This window comes from Apiospora phragmitis, assembly GCF_038363925.1.
Source record: "Apiospora phragmitis strain CBS 135458 chromosome Unknown utg000005l:1.0-4161743.0:1.0-4166827.0, whole genome shotgun sequence".
In the NCBI taxonomy this organism is placed as follows: domain Eukaryota; kingdom Fungi; phylum Ascomycota; class Sordariomycetes; order Amphisphaeriales; family Apiosporaceae; genus Apiospora; species Apiospora phragmitis.
In genome coordinates this window covers 1,173,759-1,189,149 of record NW_027117403.1, presented here as the reverse complement: position 1 = coordinate 1,189,149, position 15,391 = coordinate 1,173,759, and the positions used below count along the sequence as shown (strand labels likewise).

At 53.7% G+C, this 15,391-nt stretch overlaps 7 protein-coding genes across 7 annotated transcripts; 4 read left to right on the top strand and 3 right to left on the bottom strand.

Annotated features, from left to right (window-relative positions):
- Positions 1-91: 91 nt before the first annotated feature.
- Positions 92-1,429, bottom strand: PG994_004390 (non-reducing end alpha-L-arabinofuranosidase BoGH43A; the record flags this gene model as incomplete). The annotated part of the gene is made up of 1 exon (XM_066855799.1): positions 92-1,429. The coding sequence occupies one exon, from the start codon at positions 1,427-1,429 to the stop codon at positions 92-94; it is 1,338 nt and encodes a 445-aa protein (XP_066717966.1).
- Positions 1,430-3,277: 1,848 nt separating this feature from the next.
- On the top strand, positions 3,278-3,493 carry PG994_004389 (uncharacterized protein; the record flags this gene model as incomplete). Its single annotated transcript, XM_066855798.1, has 1 exon — positions 3,278-3,493. The coding sequence occupies one exon, from the start codon at positions 3,278-3,280 to the stop codon at positions 3,491-3,493; it is 216 nt and encodes a 71-aa protein (XP_066717965.1).
- A 324-nt stretch (positions 3,494-3,817) lies between these two features.
- On the top strand, positions 3,818-4,151 carry PG994_004388 (uncharacterized protein; the record flags this gene model as incomplete). The annotated part of the gene is made up of 2 exons (XM_066855797.1): positions 3,818-3,873; positions 3,947-4,151. 2 exons carry the CDS (start codon positions 3,818-3,820, stop codon positions 4,149-4,151), a joined length of 261 nt encoding a protein of 86 aa, XP_066717964.1.
- A 157-nt stretch (positions 4,152-4,308) lies between these two features.
- PG994_004387 (uncharacterized protein) lies at positions 4,309-5,408 on the bottom strand (the record flags this gene model as incomplete). The annotated part of the gene is made up of 2 exons (XM_066855796.1): positions 4,309-4,940; positions 4,985-5,408. 2 exons carry the CDS (start codon positions 5,406-5,408, stop codon positions 4,309-4,311), a joined length of 1,056 nt encoding a protein of 351 aa, XP_066717963.1.
- A 4,361-nt stretch (positions 5,409-9,769) lies between these two features.
- On the top strand, positions 9,770-11,400 carry PG994_004386 (uncharacterized protein; the record flags this gene model as incomplete). The annotated part of the gene is made up of 4 exons (XM_066855795.1): positions 9,770-9,836; positions 9,909-10,007; positions 10,885-11,012; positions 11,053-11,400. 4 exons carry the CDS (start codon positions 9,770-9,772, stop codon positions 11,398-11,400), a joined length of 642 nt encoding a protein of 213 aa, XP_066717962.1.
- A 1,304-nt stretch (positions 11,401-12,704) lies between these two features.
- Positions 12,705-13,139, top strand: PG994_004385 (uncharacterized protein; the record flags this gene model as incomplete). Its single annotated transcript, XM_066855794.1, has 1 exon — positions 12,705-13,139. One exon carries the CDS (start codon positions 12,705-12,707, stop codon positions 13,137-13,139), a length of 435 nt encoding a protein of 144 aa, XP_066717961.1.
- Positions 13,140-13,507: 368 nt separating this feature from the next.
- PG994_004384 (uncharacterized protein) lies at positions 13,508-15,022 on the bottom strand (the record flags this gene model as incomplete). Its single annotated transcript, XM_066855793.1, has 1 exon — positions 13,508-15,022. The coding sequence occupies one exon, from the start codon at positions 15,020-15,022 to the stop codon at positions 13,508-13,510; it is 1,515 nt and encodes a 504-aa protein (XP_066717960.1).
- Positions 15,023-15,391: the final 369 nt, after the last annotated feature.

Genomic DNA, 15,391 nt, shown 5'->3' with positions numbered 1-15,391 from the left:
AAATGTAGTTACCATGGTTCCGGAGCAGGAAAAGAAATATGTCCGCTATGAATCAAACTGAGTTATTTTTCCTGCAATACATGACGCAACATTAAGCAGGTGCTTTCCCATTCACAGGCACAATGACGCCATAGTCAATGACCTGCGCCACGGATTCATACCGCCACCTGCCAAAGTATGCGCCAAACGTTTGGTTGCCGCCATTGGTCGTCGCGTAGACGCCCAAGAGTCCACCGGTCCCTGCCCCGTCGCCCGAGAGGAGGGCCGTGGTGTAGACGGCCAGCGACGTGGCTTCTGCTCCATCATCGCCGTCTTGGCTGGCGAAGACTTCGTAATAACTGTCGTTGCGTGGTGAGATCCGCAGGCGAACGACCGCGTCTTCGTCGCTCTTCAGCCGTGCACTCGGCACGGGCGTGATGATGAGCTTGGGCACCGGCGCGTAGCGGACCGAGTGCGCCCTCACGCGGAAGTACGGCTGCAGGCTGGTGGTCTTGCGGGAGCCAGTGATGTTGCTCTTCTGCTGCGGGGGCAGATACACAATCCCTATATCGACGTACTGGTCCTGGTTCAAGAAGTTTGAGACGCCGAGCTCGTCGCCCTCGACGCGGTCAGCACTATCTGTGGGTAGGTGAAGGTCCACGCTGAAGTTTAAGTAGCTGTGTTCCTGTCCGCGGAAGACGGCGCTCAGGCCCTCGATGCTTGCGTTGAAGGCTGCATCGGCTGTGAGGTTGGCGCGCGAGGCAGTGATGCGCAGCGTATTGGCATGATCGTTTTCGTCGAATATGGCAGATGTGTTGGCGTCGAAGGGGGCGCGCCAGTAATTAGATCCAATGGGGATCGAGGTGCCCAGCGCGAAGTCGACAGCGTCGGCCTCGCCGACTACGGGACCAGAACCCTCGATAACAGCCTCTGCGCTGGCTGGCAGCGGTCCGGTCATGCTGCCACGGACCTGTTCTGCGACCGGCCACTCCCGCCACGAGACGAGATACAGCACCGTCTCGCGGCCCATGGGGAAGATCAAGTCGTTGTACAGCTCCAGTCCCCCGTGCGTGGAAAGAGCGATGCCCCACCAGTTGCCCGCGCCGTCTTGGAACGGGTCGGCATGCCCAACGGTCTGGAAGTAGGCATCCGTGCCGCTGCTAGAGACGAGCGGGTTGTTCGGGCAAGGTTTCCATGTCGCATTCGGGGCTAGCGTCCGGGACCGCGCCAGGTTCGCGCTATGGTTCAGCTGCGTGCCGCCCTCGGCTACCAGGAGGTAGTACCATCCGTCCTTGCGGTAGAAATGGGGGCTCTCGGTGCTGCCGTGGCCGTGCGGAGCTCGGGGAAACTGCTGGGCCGCGCGGTTGATGCCGTGGCTCGCGAGCGTCCAGGTCGTCAGGTCCCGGGTCGCGTAGATGGGGTTGCCGGGGAACGCCATGAAGGTCGACATCGTGCAGAAAGCCGTGTTGTTGTAAGGATCCTCGGCGACGAACCCGCAGCTCGGGTCCGAGTGTCACCCCGGCAAGATGGGGTTAGTGTAGGATCTTGACGCCGTGACATTGCTGGCAGTGGCAGCAGGGGCGGCATCGCTCAGGGGCGGCAATGGCACAGATGCCAAAAGTGCTTGTGTTGAGAGTCTCGTTGCGTAAGCTTCACTTGAGAGTTGCTAAAAGCTTAGCAAACAAGCCAATGTATTGCGCGAGACACTTAATCGATGCCGGTACGGGACCTCATACCCTTATAGACTAGAAATGGCGCATTGCACTTGGCAACCTTGGTTCGATTCCGAACCGGGAGAAAAACAAAACTACATGTAGCTACAGCTCGGTCTAACTATTTAGTGCTGCAACAACGGCTATAATGGATGTCCATTGTATGTCGTATACCTCACGCGTAATAAGGTTTTGTGGATAATAGTATAGAAATAGTATAGATCGGCTAGCGTCCACTCCGGATAGTGGTGGGCGGTGGAGTCGCCGGCATTTCTTACCGAAACCCGGGGCCGTGCCTGATCACTGTTGCGTGCGTTTTTGGAACTTCGGAGATATTTCGTCGCTTCGGCCAACGTGATCCAATCTTAGCTTCTAATACCTGGTGCGTGGTGGGTTTAGATCCGCGATGTTGCCGTATTGAAGCAAACCGCCAGATAAAGTTGTTCGCACTGATGTTGATAGACAAGTATAGAGAGTTATGGATTAGGTCGTCAGAAGATTCGTTTCTCACTTCAGGGTTTAATGTATCTTTACCTAAGCATATATTCTCGGATGAATTATGTTGAGGTGTCAGGCGCCTCTTGGGTCTTTTGTGTCCGCTGGGCCAGCCTGGCCTCGAACCGAAGTCGAGAAGGACAATATAACTGCCCTCATCTGCGATACATTTTACCAATGTTTCATGGTAGGTAAGATGTCATGCATTCTTTTTTTCAATGTTTTCTCGCCAACCAACATTGTAGCAACGCGAAGGGGCGCATTGGCATGCGTAAGTGGCATTGAAGTGCTCTCACCGAATGCCAGTCACGACAACTCTGCTTGATTTGGAACGCCTAGCATGAGTGGCGTCTATGTAGTTCAGAGATGCAGTAGTCTTATCTTGATGAGGTGAGGTTCTCGAGTTCTCGGAGCTGAGCCTGGTGATCCGATGACGTGCATAAACGAACCCCGGATGTCGGGTCTGTTGTGAAAAAAGGCCTAGCCGGTCTATGGAAAGACGAGATTGCGGCTGACGAGATCGAAGGCACATACCTCCTGTGGCATTATCGTACCCCCCTTTTCCAGGGATTCGCAATCTTCCGGCATACAACGCCGTTCCTATTGGCCAGCCCATATGCCGAATGTCACGCCCCCAAAAGCTGGCGTTGAGTGAGTGAGTGAGTGCCTCTACCAAGCCGACCACACCGGGTTGCTTATGGTGGTGGTCATCATGTCGCTACTCCAGAGAAGCAGCAAAGTGGTTGTTTCCTCGGTGTGGTGGTTGAGAAGGCGCAATGCCAAGAAGCTGCAACGCTGGGAGCAAGATAACAGAACTGCTCGCGAGGCAGTCTTTGAGATGTCTGACGGGCAGAAGCAGGGCAGAGCCTCACCAGCTGAAGGCTCCGGGCGCCATGTATCATCATAGCCATCATGTATTTAATGCCCGAGTCGCTCTGCAGCCTCGAGCCATGAAGCCTCTCCTGGGCCAAGTAACCTGGCTTACACCAATCACCACCAATGCGCCGTCTGATTCGAAGCCATGTGTCAATACCGAGTCCGCTATCATGTTTACCTTCGATGCAAGCTGGTAGAATTGGAGCCCGACGGAGATGACGAGGCAGGAATTGGGCACCAAGGCGCAGAAGACGTACCACCAGGTGAACCAGTCAGGGCGCACGGTACAGGAAGACCAATACCACTGCGCCAGCTCTTCGGCCTTGACAGAATCTTCGCAAACAGGGGAGCTGAACACCAGGACGAACCGCACGAACTGGCGGAACCTGGGGCAGAAGCAGATGCTGGAGAACCTAACCAACCCCACCTGATCGAAGAAACCCTCATCTTCCAGTGTCCTGAGGCCCATGCCAATAACGAATCACACGATCCACCCGAGAAACGACATTGCCAGGAGATGCAGCCTGTGTTGGGTTATAACCCGGACCACCCTCGCGACCGCATATACACTCCAGCCACCATAGACTGCCCAGTGTGTGAAGCTATAAAGACAGCCGAGAAGGAGGCATTGAACTCGAAGCTAGTGGTTGGTCCAAAATGATTCGATGTGACCCAATGAGTCCAGGAACTAATCCTGTTTTGTCAGCACCCATGGAGTAGTCCTGCCAGCAACGGGGCAGAGCAAACTAATCGCAATGGCCACAACAACGGAACTCTCGAGCCTCCACCCGACACCCAGCCTCACCATCCTGTGAGTAACCCGTGTACCATTTACACAGAGCCCCCTCCTAACGTGCTATTACTGATTGCCCTCTACTCATTAGACCGGAAGTGGGACAACTAGAGAGGACCCCTGCGTACATGGTCAAGCTAGGGGACCGCCATCCAGAATGCGACCGTCGGATAGGAGACCGAGAGGTCATGGTGGCCATAGACGATCAGGGGATACTGGAAACGGGCGGCGGCGACAGGAGAGAGGACAAGGGGACGACAATGGTCACCGGCGCCACAGGGAGTCCAAGAAGGTGAGAAAATGAGCTATTTCACACATACTCGCTGAGCTGATCAGCCTGGCTAACCTTGAAACAGAAACAGCAGAAACCTGATCCTTGCATCGTCTCTTGATTAAGGTTGAGTTTGGACGAGTTTGCTTCTAGATAAGGTAAAAGATTTCGTAGTGAATTGATTATTTCCTAAATGGTAAAAAGCCGCACATAGAGAAAACCCTGTCTTGCCAAGTATGCTTTGAGGATTTATCCTCACGGCGCCCCTTACTACGATGATGCCTCCTCTTCTCTTCATTGTTCCTGCTTTTCGGGGAACGAATGGGCTTTGTCGTTAACACTGGCCTGCCCTTCTTGTGTGGCACTGTATCCATTTCCTCAACATTGGCTGAAATGTCAGCCTGATGTTGAGTAGTATTGTAACGTATATCTAGGACTCGAACGACGTCTTCGGCGCACTTGAACCCGTCCTGTGCCTTCACATTCCAGCAGCCTCTGATTGCTTCAGCAATTTCGGGAGCGCGGCGCTCGAGATGCTCCAGGCTTGGGAAGACTTTTCGAAAGAGCTTCTGTTGAACTTGCTTGGATGGTAGGTAGTGGTACGGGAGGTGCCCGGTGGCCATTTCGTAGATGGCGCAGCCCAGAGCAAATAGGTCGGAGGCCTTGTCGGGCTCGCCAAAGTTCGACAGGCGACTTCGGAGGTCGTATGTCACCAGGGCTCGGTAGGTATTTTCGATGCTCGAGCCCGAGAAGTCGGCGAGTTTGAGGTTACCATGTCTGTCGAGTAGCATATTATGGCAACCAACTTTGGCATCTTTGAGTCAATAGTAGATGATATAGGGAAGCTATTTTACGCACCGTCAGCTTGAATAACCCCATGACTATGTATATACGCAAGACCCTGTGCGGCTTGGTAGGCCCAACGACCAGCAAGTGCCAAAGCATCTTCACTGCCAACCAATGGGTATCCATTGTCTCTTTGGTGCATCTGGCGCAAGCGGTCTCGAACGGATCCGACGCATTTTTCCAGCAGCACCCCGGAGCCGTGTTTCGGGTCGTAGCAGGCGATCACGTAGGCCGATTCCGATTGCTCCATGAAGCGCCGGTAGATCTCGCGCTCCTGCGCAATGGCCTGGAGACCGAACGCCGAAGGGATAGGCACCTTGATCGCTCTGTACTCGTCGACGGAGAAGACAATGGCAGCTCCGCCCTGCCCAATGGCTGTGAGTCCGTATACGTTACCGTCCCATTGGCTCGGAAAGGGCTTGGTTGGTAATGGCATCACTAGGGATGGTGCTCAATCCAGTCGGGCGCATTGGCAGCCGGTGAAGTACTCCAACGTTCTGTGTTCCGTTGGGATGAAGTCGCGTCAAGGCAGCTCGCCTGGACGTACTTATCGAAAGCAAACCAGGCCAAAACACGCTATTGTGAGGCGAAGGGAATTCGACAGAGAAACGGGTAATGGACGATTTCGGCAATGTCCGGTTTCAGTATCACATCGGCGCAACGAACAGCATCTAGGCCAATTTCACGAGACAGAGGGCAAGTGTATTTGGGAAAGAAAGTTAAAGGTCAATTGAAAGAGCAGCGTCAATCCCTGGAAAAGGGGAGTGGCAGAAGTAGGGCTCAAGGGATGAGGCCCCCCTGACTCCTGAAGGAAGTATGGGGGCGGGCGACTTACTCCGTACTTCGACATGGAATGTGAACCAAGGCTACCCTCGGGAATGTGAGATTGAAGACCTACACCCATTCAAGACATCACTTCCACCATTTCCAAACCGGTGTGGCATTGCCTAGTCTTCTGATTGGACAAGTGCTTGGTGATGTCGCAGTATTAACAGGCTGCATGAGGCCCGTGTAACCAGCCGACGGCTCTTCCGGTGGAGGGGTATTGATAGTAGAGGGCCAAATACTCGGGTGCACGGGGTGAGCGTATGGCTTATGGCTTGTGGCGGATGAAGAATGCAAAATGCCGCTCAGCTCCGAGCCAGCCTGGTAAAATGCCTGCCCAGCCGACACTTTTTCTTATCGGTGCCGCGACCAATTACTAGTCTCGGCAGTGGCTTGAAGCTGGAGGCGAAAGCCAGATCGTGGGGGGAAAAGAAAAGGCATAGCCAATCGATCATTGAGACGGCGTCCATAGCAAAAGCCCTGGCGAGTATCCGAGTCGCAGACAAAAGGGAGGCGTATCTGAGGCAGGCTGGGATCCGGGCATGTCTTGACGTGGCTGGCAAAAGGATGTCGTGAGCCTGCCTTATTACCCGCATCTCGGAAGAGTGGCTGCCACTCCTCAAATTCCATTGCAAAATACGGCGTTTTATTCAGCAAGGGACCAGGCTTAGCTGAGATGCACTGACGGCTCAAACATTGCATATGCGTCGGGTGAGCGTCTGCTGTAGTTTTAATTGCAATTAATCAATCCGCAGCAAGGGTTGGTTTCGACCGAAATTTGTGCTGTGCGAGGAATGTTGGAAGAAGAGAGGAGAAAAAGTTCGGCGCCCTTTGCACTTTTAAGAATTTGGAGGAAAGGTGGTGGCTGCCTCAGGACACATTCCGAGCCTAAAAACATGCCCATGAAACCGTAGGTGGTGCTGGAAGCTGCTTGACTGTCGCCGAACCCCCACCCGCTCTTTGTCTTCACATTGGTCTGTCTATACAATATCCAACGCCGACGTGACCGATACTTATGTTCATTATCTCAATCCGAATCACTGGTTCTCAACAGTTTCACTCTTAATTCAGTAACCCTGCCTCCATTGGCAATTGCCTTCCTTGAGACATGACTATACGTGACCTTACTGGGAGATTTCATTGCCTAATGACCCAATGGGGTGCAGCCAAACACTGAGCGACTATTCGCTCCCATTACATTTCGGCTTAAATAGTTATTTAAGTACAACATTGGCCTTGCGCGAACCTATATCCGTATCTATCGTCGATTGCCTAAGCTCTTCAAGCCGTTGCACCACTGCAGGCCATCCTGACCACCCGCGCGACCTGCTCGCTCTGTACAGATGTGCATGGACCTCTCGTCGTACCACCGTACCCATCGATCCCTGAGTACGGAGTATATACCTAGCATTTAGTATTGATGAGAGACAGTAGCCTCTTTGGCTTCAATCGGATCGCGAAATAAAATGTCGACGAGCGGATGGTTCCAGCCGCGGCAGGCATAGTCTTCACTACCTCTATACAAACAACGAGGCCAGCGGCGGGATTCGAGATACTATCAGCACTCCTCGGCACTGGAGATCAATACTCGGTGAGCAAGAACGACATATGAGTGGGTCGCGGCATTTTGTGTGTGGTGAATTCATTATTATCTTCCGCCCGCGCTCCCCTGAAACAGTCCTGGCTATACGGAGTAAGGCTGAGTAAGTCCCTATGTTGAGGCTGCCGTCTTTGAAGCCCCATTGCCGTTCTCTCTACTTCTGACTCCTATACCTGCCAAAAATACGGCTAGTTACAGCTTGTTTGTGGTGAGTTACGCCGTGAATTGATTTCATAATAAGCAATAGAAAAAAAAAGAGGCATGGTCTAAGCGAGGAGCGTAAGAAATATTAATATGATATGAACCATGTGGCTGCGACACTTTCTTCGACTGTATCAAGCTGCTGTAGTCACCCGACGCACTCTGAACGAAGGGGTGTGCTTGAAATAGAAAGAAAGCAGGCCATGCTTACTCTAGACCTTCCGGGTTCCCCTCTTCACCATTTCTTTCGTTCTGATCAGGGCCGCGGCCAAAAGGAGTCTAGAATGAATGGTGGATTGTGCTGACACGGGAAAAGCCAGGAGCGAGTATGCCAAAGCCTCCATTGCCTTGCTCTCGGTGAGTGGCTGACACTGCATTTCGCCGGGTGCAAATACCGCATTTTGGTCAGCAAGGATGAACTGCACTGTGTGCGGCGAGTTTGGGCGCCTGTCATTGGTTAGTCACATTAATCCTTCAAATTCAATGCGTCGGTGTCGATCTCAGTTCGGTTTCCATCCGGCTTTGCATCTCCCTGTGTGAAAGAGAGGTGTTCTCAGCTAAAAGAGTCAGCTCAATTGCTGACCACCAAGTACCTACCGTTTAAGTAAGTACTTGGCTAATGTAGGTAGTGGATGCCTCAAGATTACTGTATGTACTTTATTATAGCCCGAAAACAAACTGGCCAAGTACTGGTTCGGAGCATTTCAACATCAATCTCCACAACCGATCCTGGCCATGTATTGGTCTACTCAAGCACTCACAACGCGACTAATACTGTTCTTTCTTTCTCTGCACCTGCATCCGAAATCATTAGTTCGGCATAAATTTAGTCTTCACTCCACCGGCCCTCGCTCATCTAAGCCCATGTCACAGGTCGTCACAGATACCAAGTCTCGGAGACGTCTTCCGAAGTCGCGGTTGGGAAAGCCTAGGAAAACACCCACAAAAAGCTCGTTCAGAAGTGCTACTAAACAGTAATATACCCCAGCCTGCCGAACATGAAGAAGGCTACGAGGCTAGCTACGGGGGCGTGGTGCGGCAGCACGTCATTACTCTGGTCTTTTGTCACTAATAACGATCAAGAACCGGTGAGAAAGGTCCTCCTTCAATTTACTAACGCCTCTCTTCAAGCGGCATCGTCTCCATTTGGCTGCAATAAACAGCTGCACTCTGCCGCACTATCCTCCCCAGAGGCTATCACGGTCATTCGTAGTAAGGCTGGGTCACTCATTATCAGGCCAGGTCTTCAGGCTTATATAGGCCTTCTGGGCTCCTGTCACCTGTTCTCTTTCTTCTCCCTCGTCTTATTAAACGTGCAGACAGTCAATACTTGATCGTAGGGATTTGCCCCGTGAATTGCGAGCCTCTTATAGGATAAATAAAGAGGCCGGGAGAGGAAGACGCTTTATAAGCGTCAGCTGACGCTGACTTCCTTCCCTCCCCAGCTTCATGATTTATTAAATCTATCCCATTGGTAGGTTCGTACGTACCACAGAATGTAATATGTAATTATTAGAAAGTAGCAAACATGATTGGTCGGTTCGTACGTGCAATGCATAACTATTAGATATTAAACATGATATGATAGGACTTCGTCCAAAACAGACCATTCTATAAGTATTCATACTTCGTATACTGCGCTGCTTACTCTGCTTGAGTGGAACATCAGTCCTATTCTGCAGTGTATTTTGTAGTAACATATCATGTTTCCTTCATTGAATAAGAAACGAGTCCAATGCGATAGCCCGGTTAGGAAAGGGAGGATGGACATGAGTAATATCTTGATGTAGTCCTCTAGGTACCTTTGAGATGCTTTCTGAAAGCATTGATAACCATGGAGATCACAGGTACACCTTTGGGACTCACCAACGTCACAAGAAGCATGGAGGGATACCAAACATGGCTTATGCCGATCCCCTTCCTCTTCAATCATACCTCCGCGAGCCTGATGCTGGGTGCTCTCGAGGTATAAAAGGGGCTGTCTTGGCCAGCTCTGAATACAAATCTCTCGGCATCTCATCACAACTCCAGGTATCACTCAATCTGATACCTAGCACATTCAGTCTCCCTGATCAATAAGTATTCCTTAACAAAAGACCACTCTACCAGCCAAAATGTTGTTCTGAGCCGCCCTCGCCTCCGCCGCCACACTGCTCTTCGCCGCCCCGACGATGGGCGCCGCGATTGACACGGGCTCCGACCTGGGTGCCCGAGCGGCCCTGATAGCCGTTGACAAGTGTAAGAGGGAGCTTCCTTTTTGACCCAATTCTTGGGGGAAAAGCATTCATGTGCTGATTTCTACAATGATAGACTCTGCTTGCCGGTGTCCCAACAACTGCCAACACAAGGCTGGGACGAGCTGCAAGTATTATGTGGATGGCACCAACGGCTCCCCTACCTTCAGTGGGCGTAAGTACTAACTATCTATGTTCCGTTATGCTGTTATTTTGCAACCTTGACTTGCCTCTTCTCCTTGTTTCAGCCAGCCAATAGCAGAGGACAGAGACAACAGTAACTAACATACACCTTCGCTTTTAGACTGCGCAGACGTCAATGGTGGTCTCGAGTGTGACTAAGGGATGAAAGCGAAAAGTCGGCATGACAGACCGCGGGTGTGGGTTTTCCCCCCTCTTAGTAGGGGGTAGGGTTTTCTCTCCCGCACTCGACGCTGCCGGTAAAGAAGGAAAGGCTTGCAATTTATCATGTAACCCTCCAGGGAAACATAGCTATTAGCTAAATACATAGGTACACTCGTTAACCCAGTAGCCTCACGTCTCGACCCGTAGCAGTAGCCATCAGGTCTAGCGGGAATGCATGTATATATGTGACGAGGGGGCCAAAGACAACAAGAAATGCATAAATCAAGCAACTCTAGGCACTCTAGGCAAGGAGTAACGGGAAGAGCGCAGGTAAGCCTTGATTCCCCTGGTCTTGCTTACGTCTTGATCACGACAGGGATGGGATGTCTGGTTAGAAATGAGAATCACTTGCAAGATGTTGTGTAACAAAGACTCGGCTCGGGGAACACTAACTGATGGCAAATTTCCGAAACGACACAATTAGGAAGACCATAATATGCAGCCTACTGTTTGCTGAGTGGTTTGTCGACGGAACATCAGAATCAGAACAAGGGATTAGGTGGTAGATGGTTTCTCTCACGATAACACGGGCCTTTAAGCTGTTCGTTCGGAGGAATACTTATTGTTCATGGCTTTTTATTTACCTAAATCTACTCATTCTTAGCTTACGCTTCATGCTTCCTGCTTACCTTCTTACACTTTCTCAGCCCTATTGTCTACTATTTATGTCATTAACCGCGCCATTGTACTGGCGAGCCAGCTCCTTCAGGCCGACGAAGCCAGCAGTCAGAGCGCGCAGGAAGGCGACGTCGTCCAGCGGCCGCATGGCCGCGAGGTAGTTCGCCCTCGACGCCCGCGAACTCGGCCACGTTCAGCACACCGTCGGTGGCGGGGTCGCTGCCGCTGTTGGGCGGCATGGCGAGGTTCCAGCGCAGGGCCTTGCGGAGCTGCTCCTTGATGGCGGGAATGAGGCCGCCCGAAGCGGCGCGCACGCGGTTTCCCTCGGCCAGGGTCAGCGCGGCGGCCTGGCCTATGGTCTGGGTCGAGCCGAGGTACCCTTGGTTGGGCGTCAGCGCGAGGGGGAAGGCGGCGGGCCGCGCGGTGTGGCGGTGCACGACCATTTCGCCCATCTGGACCCCGGCGGCGCGGTCGGCCGTGGCGGGGCGGATGGCGACGCTACGGGGCCGGTTCTGTTGGGCCGGGAGGATCTCCGTCAGCGTTGACTGGGGGTGCGACGGGGACGGACTGTCCGGCTCGCTGTCGCTGTCGGCGGGGCCCTCGTGGTCCTTTCGGCGGGCCAAAATCACGCGTATGTGTGTCTGGGCGAGGAGCACCTCCTTGCCGCTTTGATAGATCGGGATCTGGTTCGGGCACTGGTTGTTCAAGCGCACACCCCAGGTCGGGGTGCATAGGGCCACTCTGACCTCTATCGACAGCTGAAACAAAGAGCCTGGGTGGTGCGGCAACGTGGCGACGTAGCAGGGAAGTGTACCAGGCAATAGAACAGATTCCGATCCATAGATAGCATCTGCGAGGTAGCAAAAGTGGAGCTCCTTTGCCTTCTCTTTCACCAAAGGCCCTAGGTCGACACACGCGCTCAGGGGGGGAAGGCCGTGGCTTATTGTGAGGGGATATTCAATCATGCCATCCATGATCCATGGTACCCCGACAGCGCTTGGGTTTGTTGGTGCTTCCCACCGGGGGACGCCGGGTCTTGGGGCCTGGGGTCTTGCCGCATTTCCGTGGGCGATGCTACCAAAGACAGCAGGACGGTTTGGGGCCTGGGGCCTTGCCGCATTTCCGCCGGGGATGATGCTTCCAAAGGCAGGACGACGGTTTGGGGCCTGACTTGTTACCCGGGCCGCTACGGTTGCCAGACTGAGGGTTTGGGTTTGGGTCTGGACCAATCTGGAACCCCTGCCTCTTGAGTGCTGCAAAGACCCTGGGGTCTCTGGCTTGAGCGATGAGCTGCTGGAGCTGCGCTGTACTGAACGGGCATTCAGCCTGGTCACTGTTAGATCCCACGTTTCCAGACATGGTGATGTATGTTTGGGGTAAGGGGGAAATACCTTGGTGGTTGAGACTTCGGGGATTCGGGTTTGCGTTGCTTGTGATGGCAATGATGGTGTTGAGATGATATTACCGTCATTCTAGGGAGACTTTTGCCACTTATATACACTACAAGCGAGAAAACAGCTCGGTCAATGCGCCTCGAACAAAGCCACTGTTCTGTCAACATGTGGTTTATAGAAAATAAACAAGCCTTTCTTTCATCTAGGAACTATGGGTTCTGTTAGAGAACTAATACACGGAATGTAAAGACAATGCCCTTTGAGAATGCAATAATTCTGGACACAATGCGTGAGTTTCTCGCACAGATATAGATATATCCCTGCAGACCTATTGTTAACAAACCCATTCTCTTAATGCCAGTAAACACCACAAACCTACATTATTTTCAAGGATACCTAAGTCTATCTAGTACAGCTTTTGTCTCCTTAATTTTCATCCGTCTATACAACAAACCATGGCTCCTCCTTCCTTCACACAGCCTACCGGCCACACCCCTCGCAACGGCAAGACGTTCGAGGTCGAAATTGAGGGTAGCCGCTGCCGCATCGTGGTCAACGACGTCCTGATGCCAGTTTCATCCACAATGAAGCACAGCACGGACGGCGACTGCCACTGCGACGAGACAGACCGGGCCATCATCGACTCCTGGATGTTCTGGATGGCGGACCAGTGCCTGGAGCACGGTATCATGACGGAGAAGCAGGCCAACGCCATCTTGAACCTGACGCGGAAGGACTTGGTTTCCAAGGCACGGATCGAGGACAATAAAGAAGAGGGGGAGGGAAAGAATGGGACACCCACGCAATACGAGATGTTCCTGGCAGCCAAGGAACTGACTCGTCCCGACTGGGAGCCCGAGATCACTGAAGGAGAGAAAGCGGAGAGGTAAGCTATTCAAGCCAGTAAATAGGGTTTTCAATTATATATATGTATATATACATACACATGGGAAATGCGGAAGGGAAGAACAACAAGGGTACATCTGCCTTGCATGCTATGGAAGCGAGAAAGAATAGACTTGGTTACTTGAAGCGCAGCCTTTGCCTGCTCATAAAACGTGATAAAAGAGGCCGCTCGTAAGGAGAGCCAAGGTATCCTGCAAGTGATCTTCATTCAGTTTATAGCAGGGGCCTAGTTTGGTGTTGCACGTCCCGAAGCCTTATTCCGGCTATTGACAACCCCAGTTGCTTGCTAACCGTCATTTCCTATTGAAATCGATATATCCCTTAGATAGGCATTCTCCCTGGTTCGTCTCAATTACTGCACTCGTCGCCTTTTACTTATTACTGGCCCGCCTTCCAAGCCCGCTCCGCCCGAAACGGCTCCGGGAACCACACCGGCGCCTCCCCCCTCCACCATCATCTCCACGAGCGCCTCGGCGCTGCGGAACGCCCACGCCATCCCGTGCCCGTTCATGCACACGCTCGCCCACAGACCGGCCTCGCCCGGCACGGCACCCACGACGGGCAGCCCGTCGGGCGTATAACAAACGATGCCCGTCCAGTCGGCGACGACCGCCTGGTTCGCGTCGCCCCAGTTCGCGTGCCCGTACGTCACGCGGCCGACCCCCTGTAGGTACGCGGCGATGGATTCGTTGATGACGGTGTCGTCGGTCAGGTTCCGCTCGCCCGTGGGGGACAGGCCCTTGCCGCCGCCGTAGATGACGTCGCCGGCGCCGATGTCGCCCGGCTGCCGCACGGTCACGTAGTCGCCGCTGCCGCCGGGGAAGTCCGAGTACCCTTCGCTGCGCCGGAACACGGGGTTTTGCGACGTGTCGGCTGCGGGGTGGACGGCCGTGGCCTGGCTCCGGGAGGGCGTCAGGAAGTGCGTGGAGGCGAATCCCGGGTGCAGTGCTGGGGTGAAGCCGTTGGTGGCCAGGACCACCGTTTTACCCTTGACGGTGCCGCGGTCTGTCTTGACCTCCCAACTACTCGTCGAGTCGTCAGACAGTCCAGGCACTTGGGTGAGCTGCAGTGCCATCGTGTGCGTCTGCAGATTGAGGCCCTTCTCGAGGCCGAGCTCCAGCATCGCACAGACAGTCAGGTACGGATTTTGCGTGTGGCCGGGATAGGTGACCGCGCCCAGGATCTCGGGCCACTGCCAGTAGTCCCTCGCCTCCTGGCCCCTGTAGACGGTCCTGGAGTTGTTCCGAGGCACATCTTCCGGTCGTCGCGCCGCCAGCTCGCGCTGGAACTCGACGATCTCGGCCGCCTTCTCGAACTCGTCCATCGTGTAGTAGAGGTCGGCCGTCTCGACATCACGCCACCCGCTGGAGACGTTGTGGCTGAGCACGAAGTCACGTACGTCGTTCACGCAGTCCTGCTCCAGATTGCCGATCTTCAGGGCCTCGTCCTCGCCGTACAGCTTGGCCCACTCCTTGACGTGATTGTAGTCGCCCGTCTTGCAGTGGCCGCCGTTGCGCCCGGATGCGCCGGACGCGGCGGCGCGGGCCTCGAGCATGAGGATGGACAGCTCGGGGTCGCGGCTCAGCAGCTTGAACGCGGTGGCGGCGCCGGACACGCCGGAGCCGATGATGACATAGTCGAATGTCTGGGCGGTGGGGAGATCCGGGGTGGTGCGGAGATTGGCGATGCGGTGCGGCGGATCCTGCCAGTACGACTTGGTCGGGTTCGGGAGCGGGAACCCATCAATATTGGCCGGTGTGTTGTTACGGGAAGGGACGCGAGACTCGATTGCTATAGCGGCAGACCAGGCAGCTGGTACGATGAGCGAGCCTGCTGCAAGTGTGTTGATCCATAGTGATGACCGCATGTTGAAGATGGATGTAAAGTCTTCTTCCAACTTAGCAAGCCAGCAATGGGCTATTCCATATATACTTTCCTGTAACAGATGGACGGCATCCTGGATAAGCGACTGATTCATTATATACCAGGCCCAATGTCGGCTGCTACGTCGGCGTGATACTGCGTTACGTCTCGTCGTCGGGTGCCCCTATCTTGGGATACCCCTCGTGTCGCGGGGTCTTGATTGTACCGTATGATATTTCTCCAAATCCGGATGCTTGGCCACCGAGCTCGCTCAAGAAATGCCTCGTCGTATTGGTGAGAGGATGTTATATGTGGCCCCACCCGGCACACTTTACGGCCTTGGCTGCGTGGCCCTTTTCCCGTTAGCCCGTTA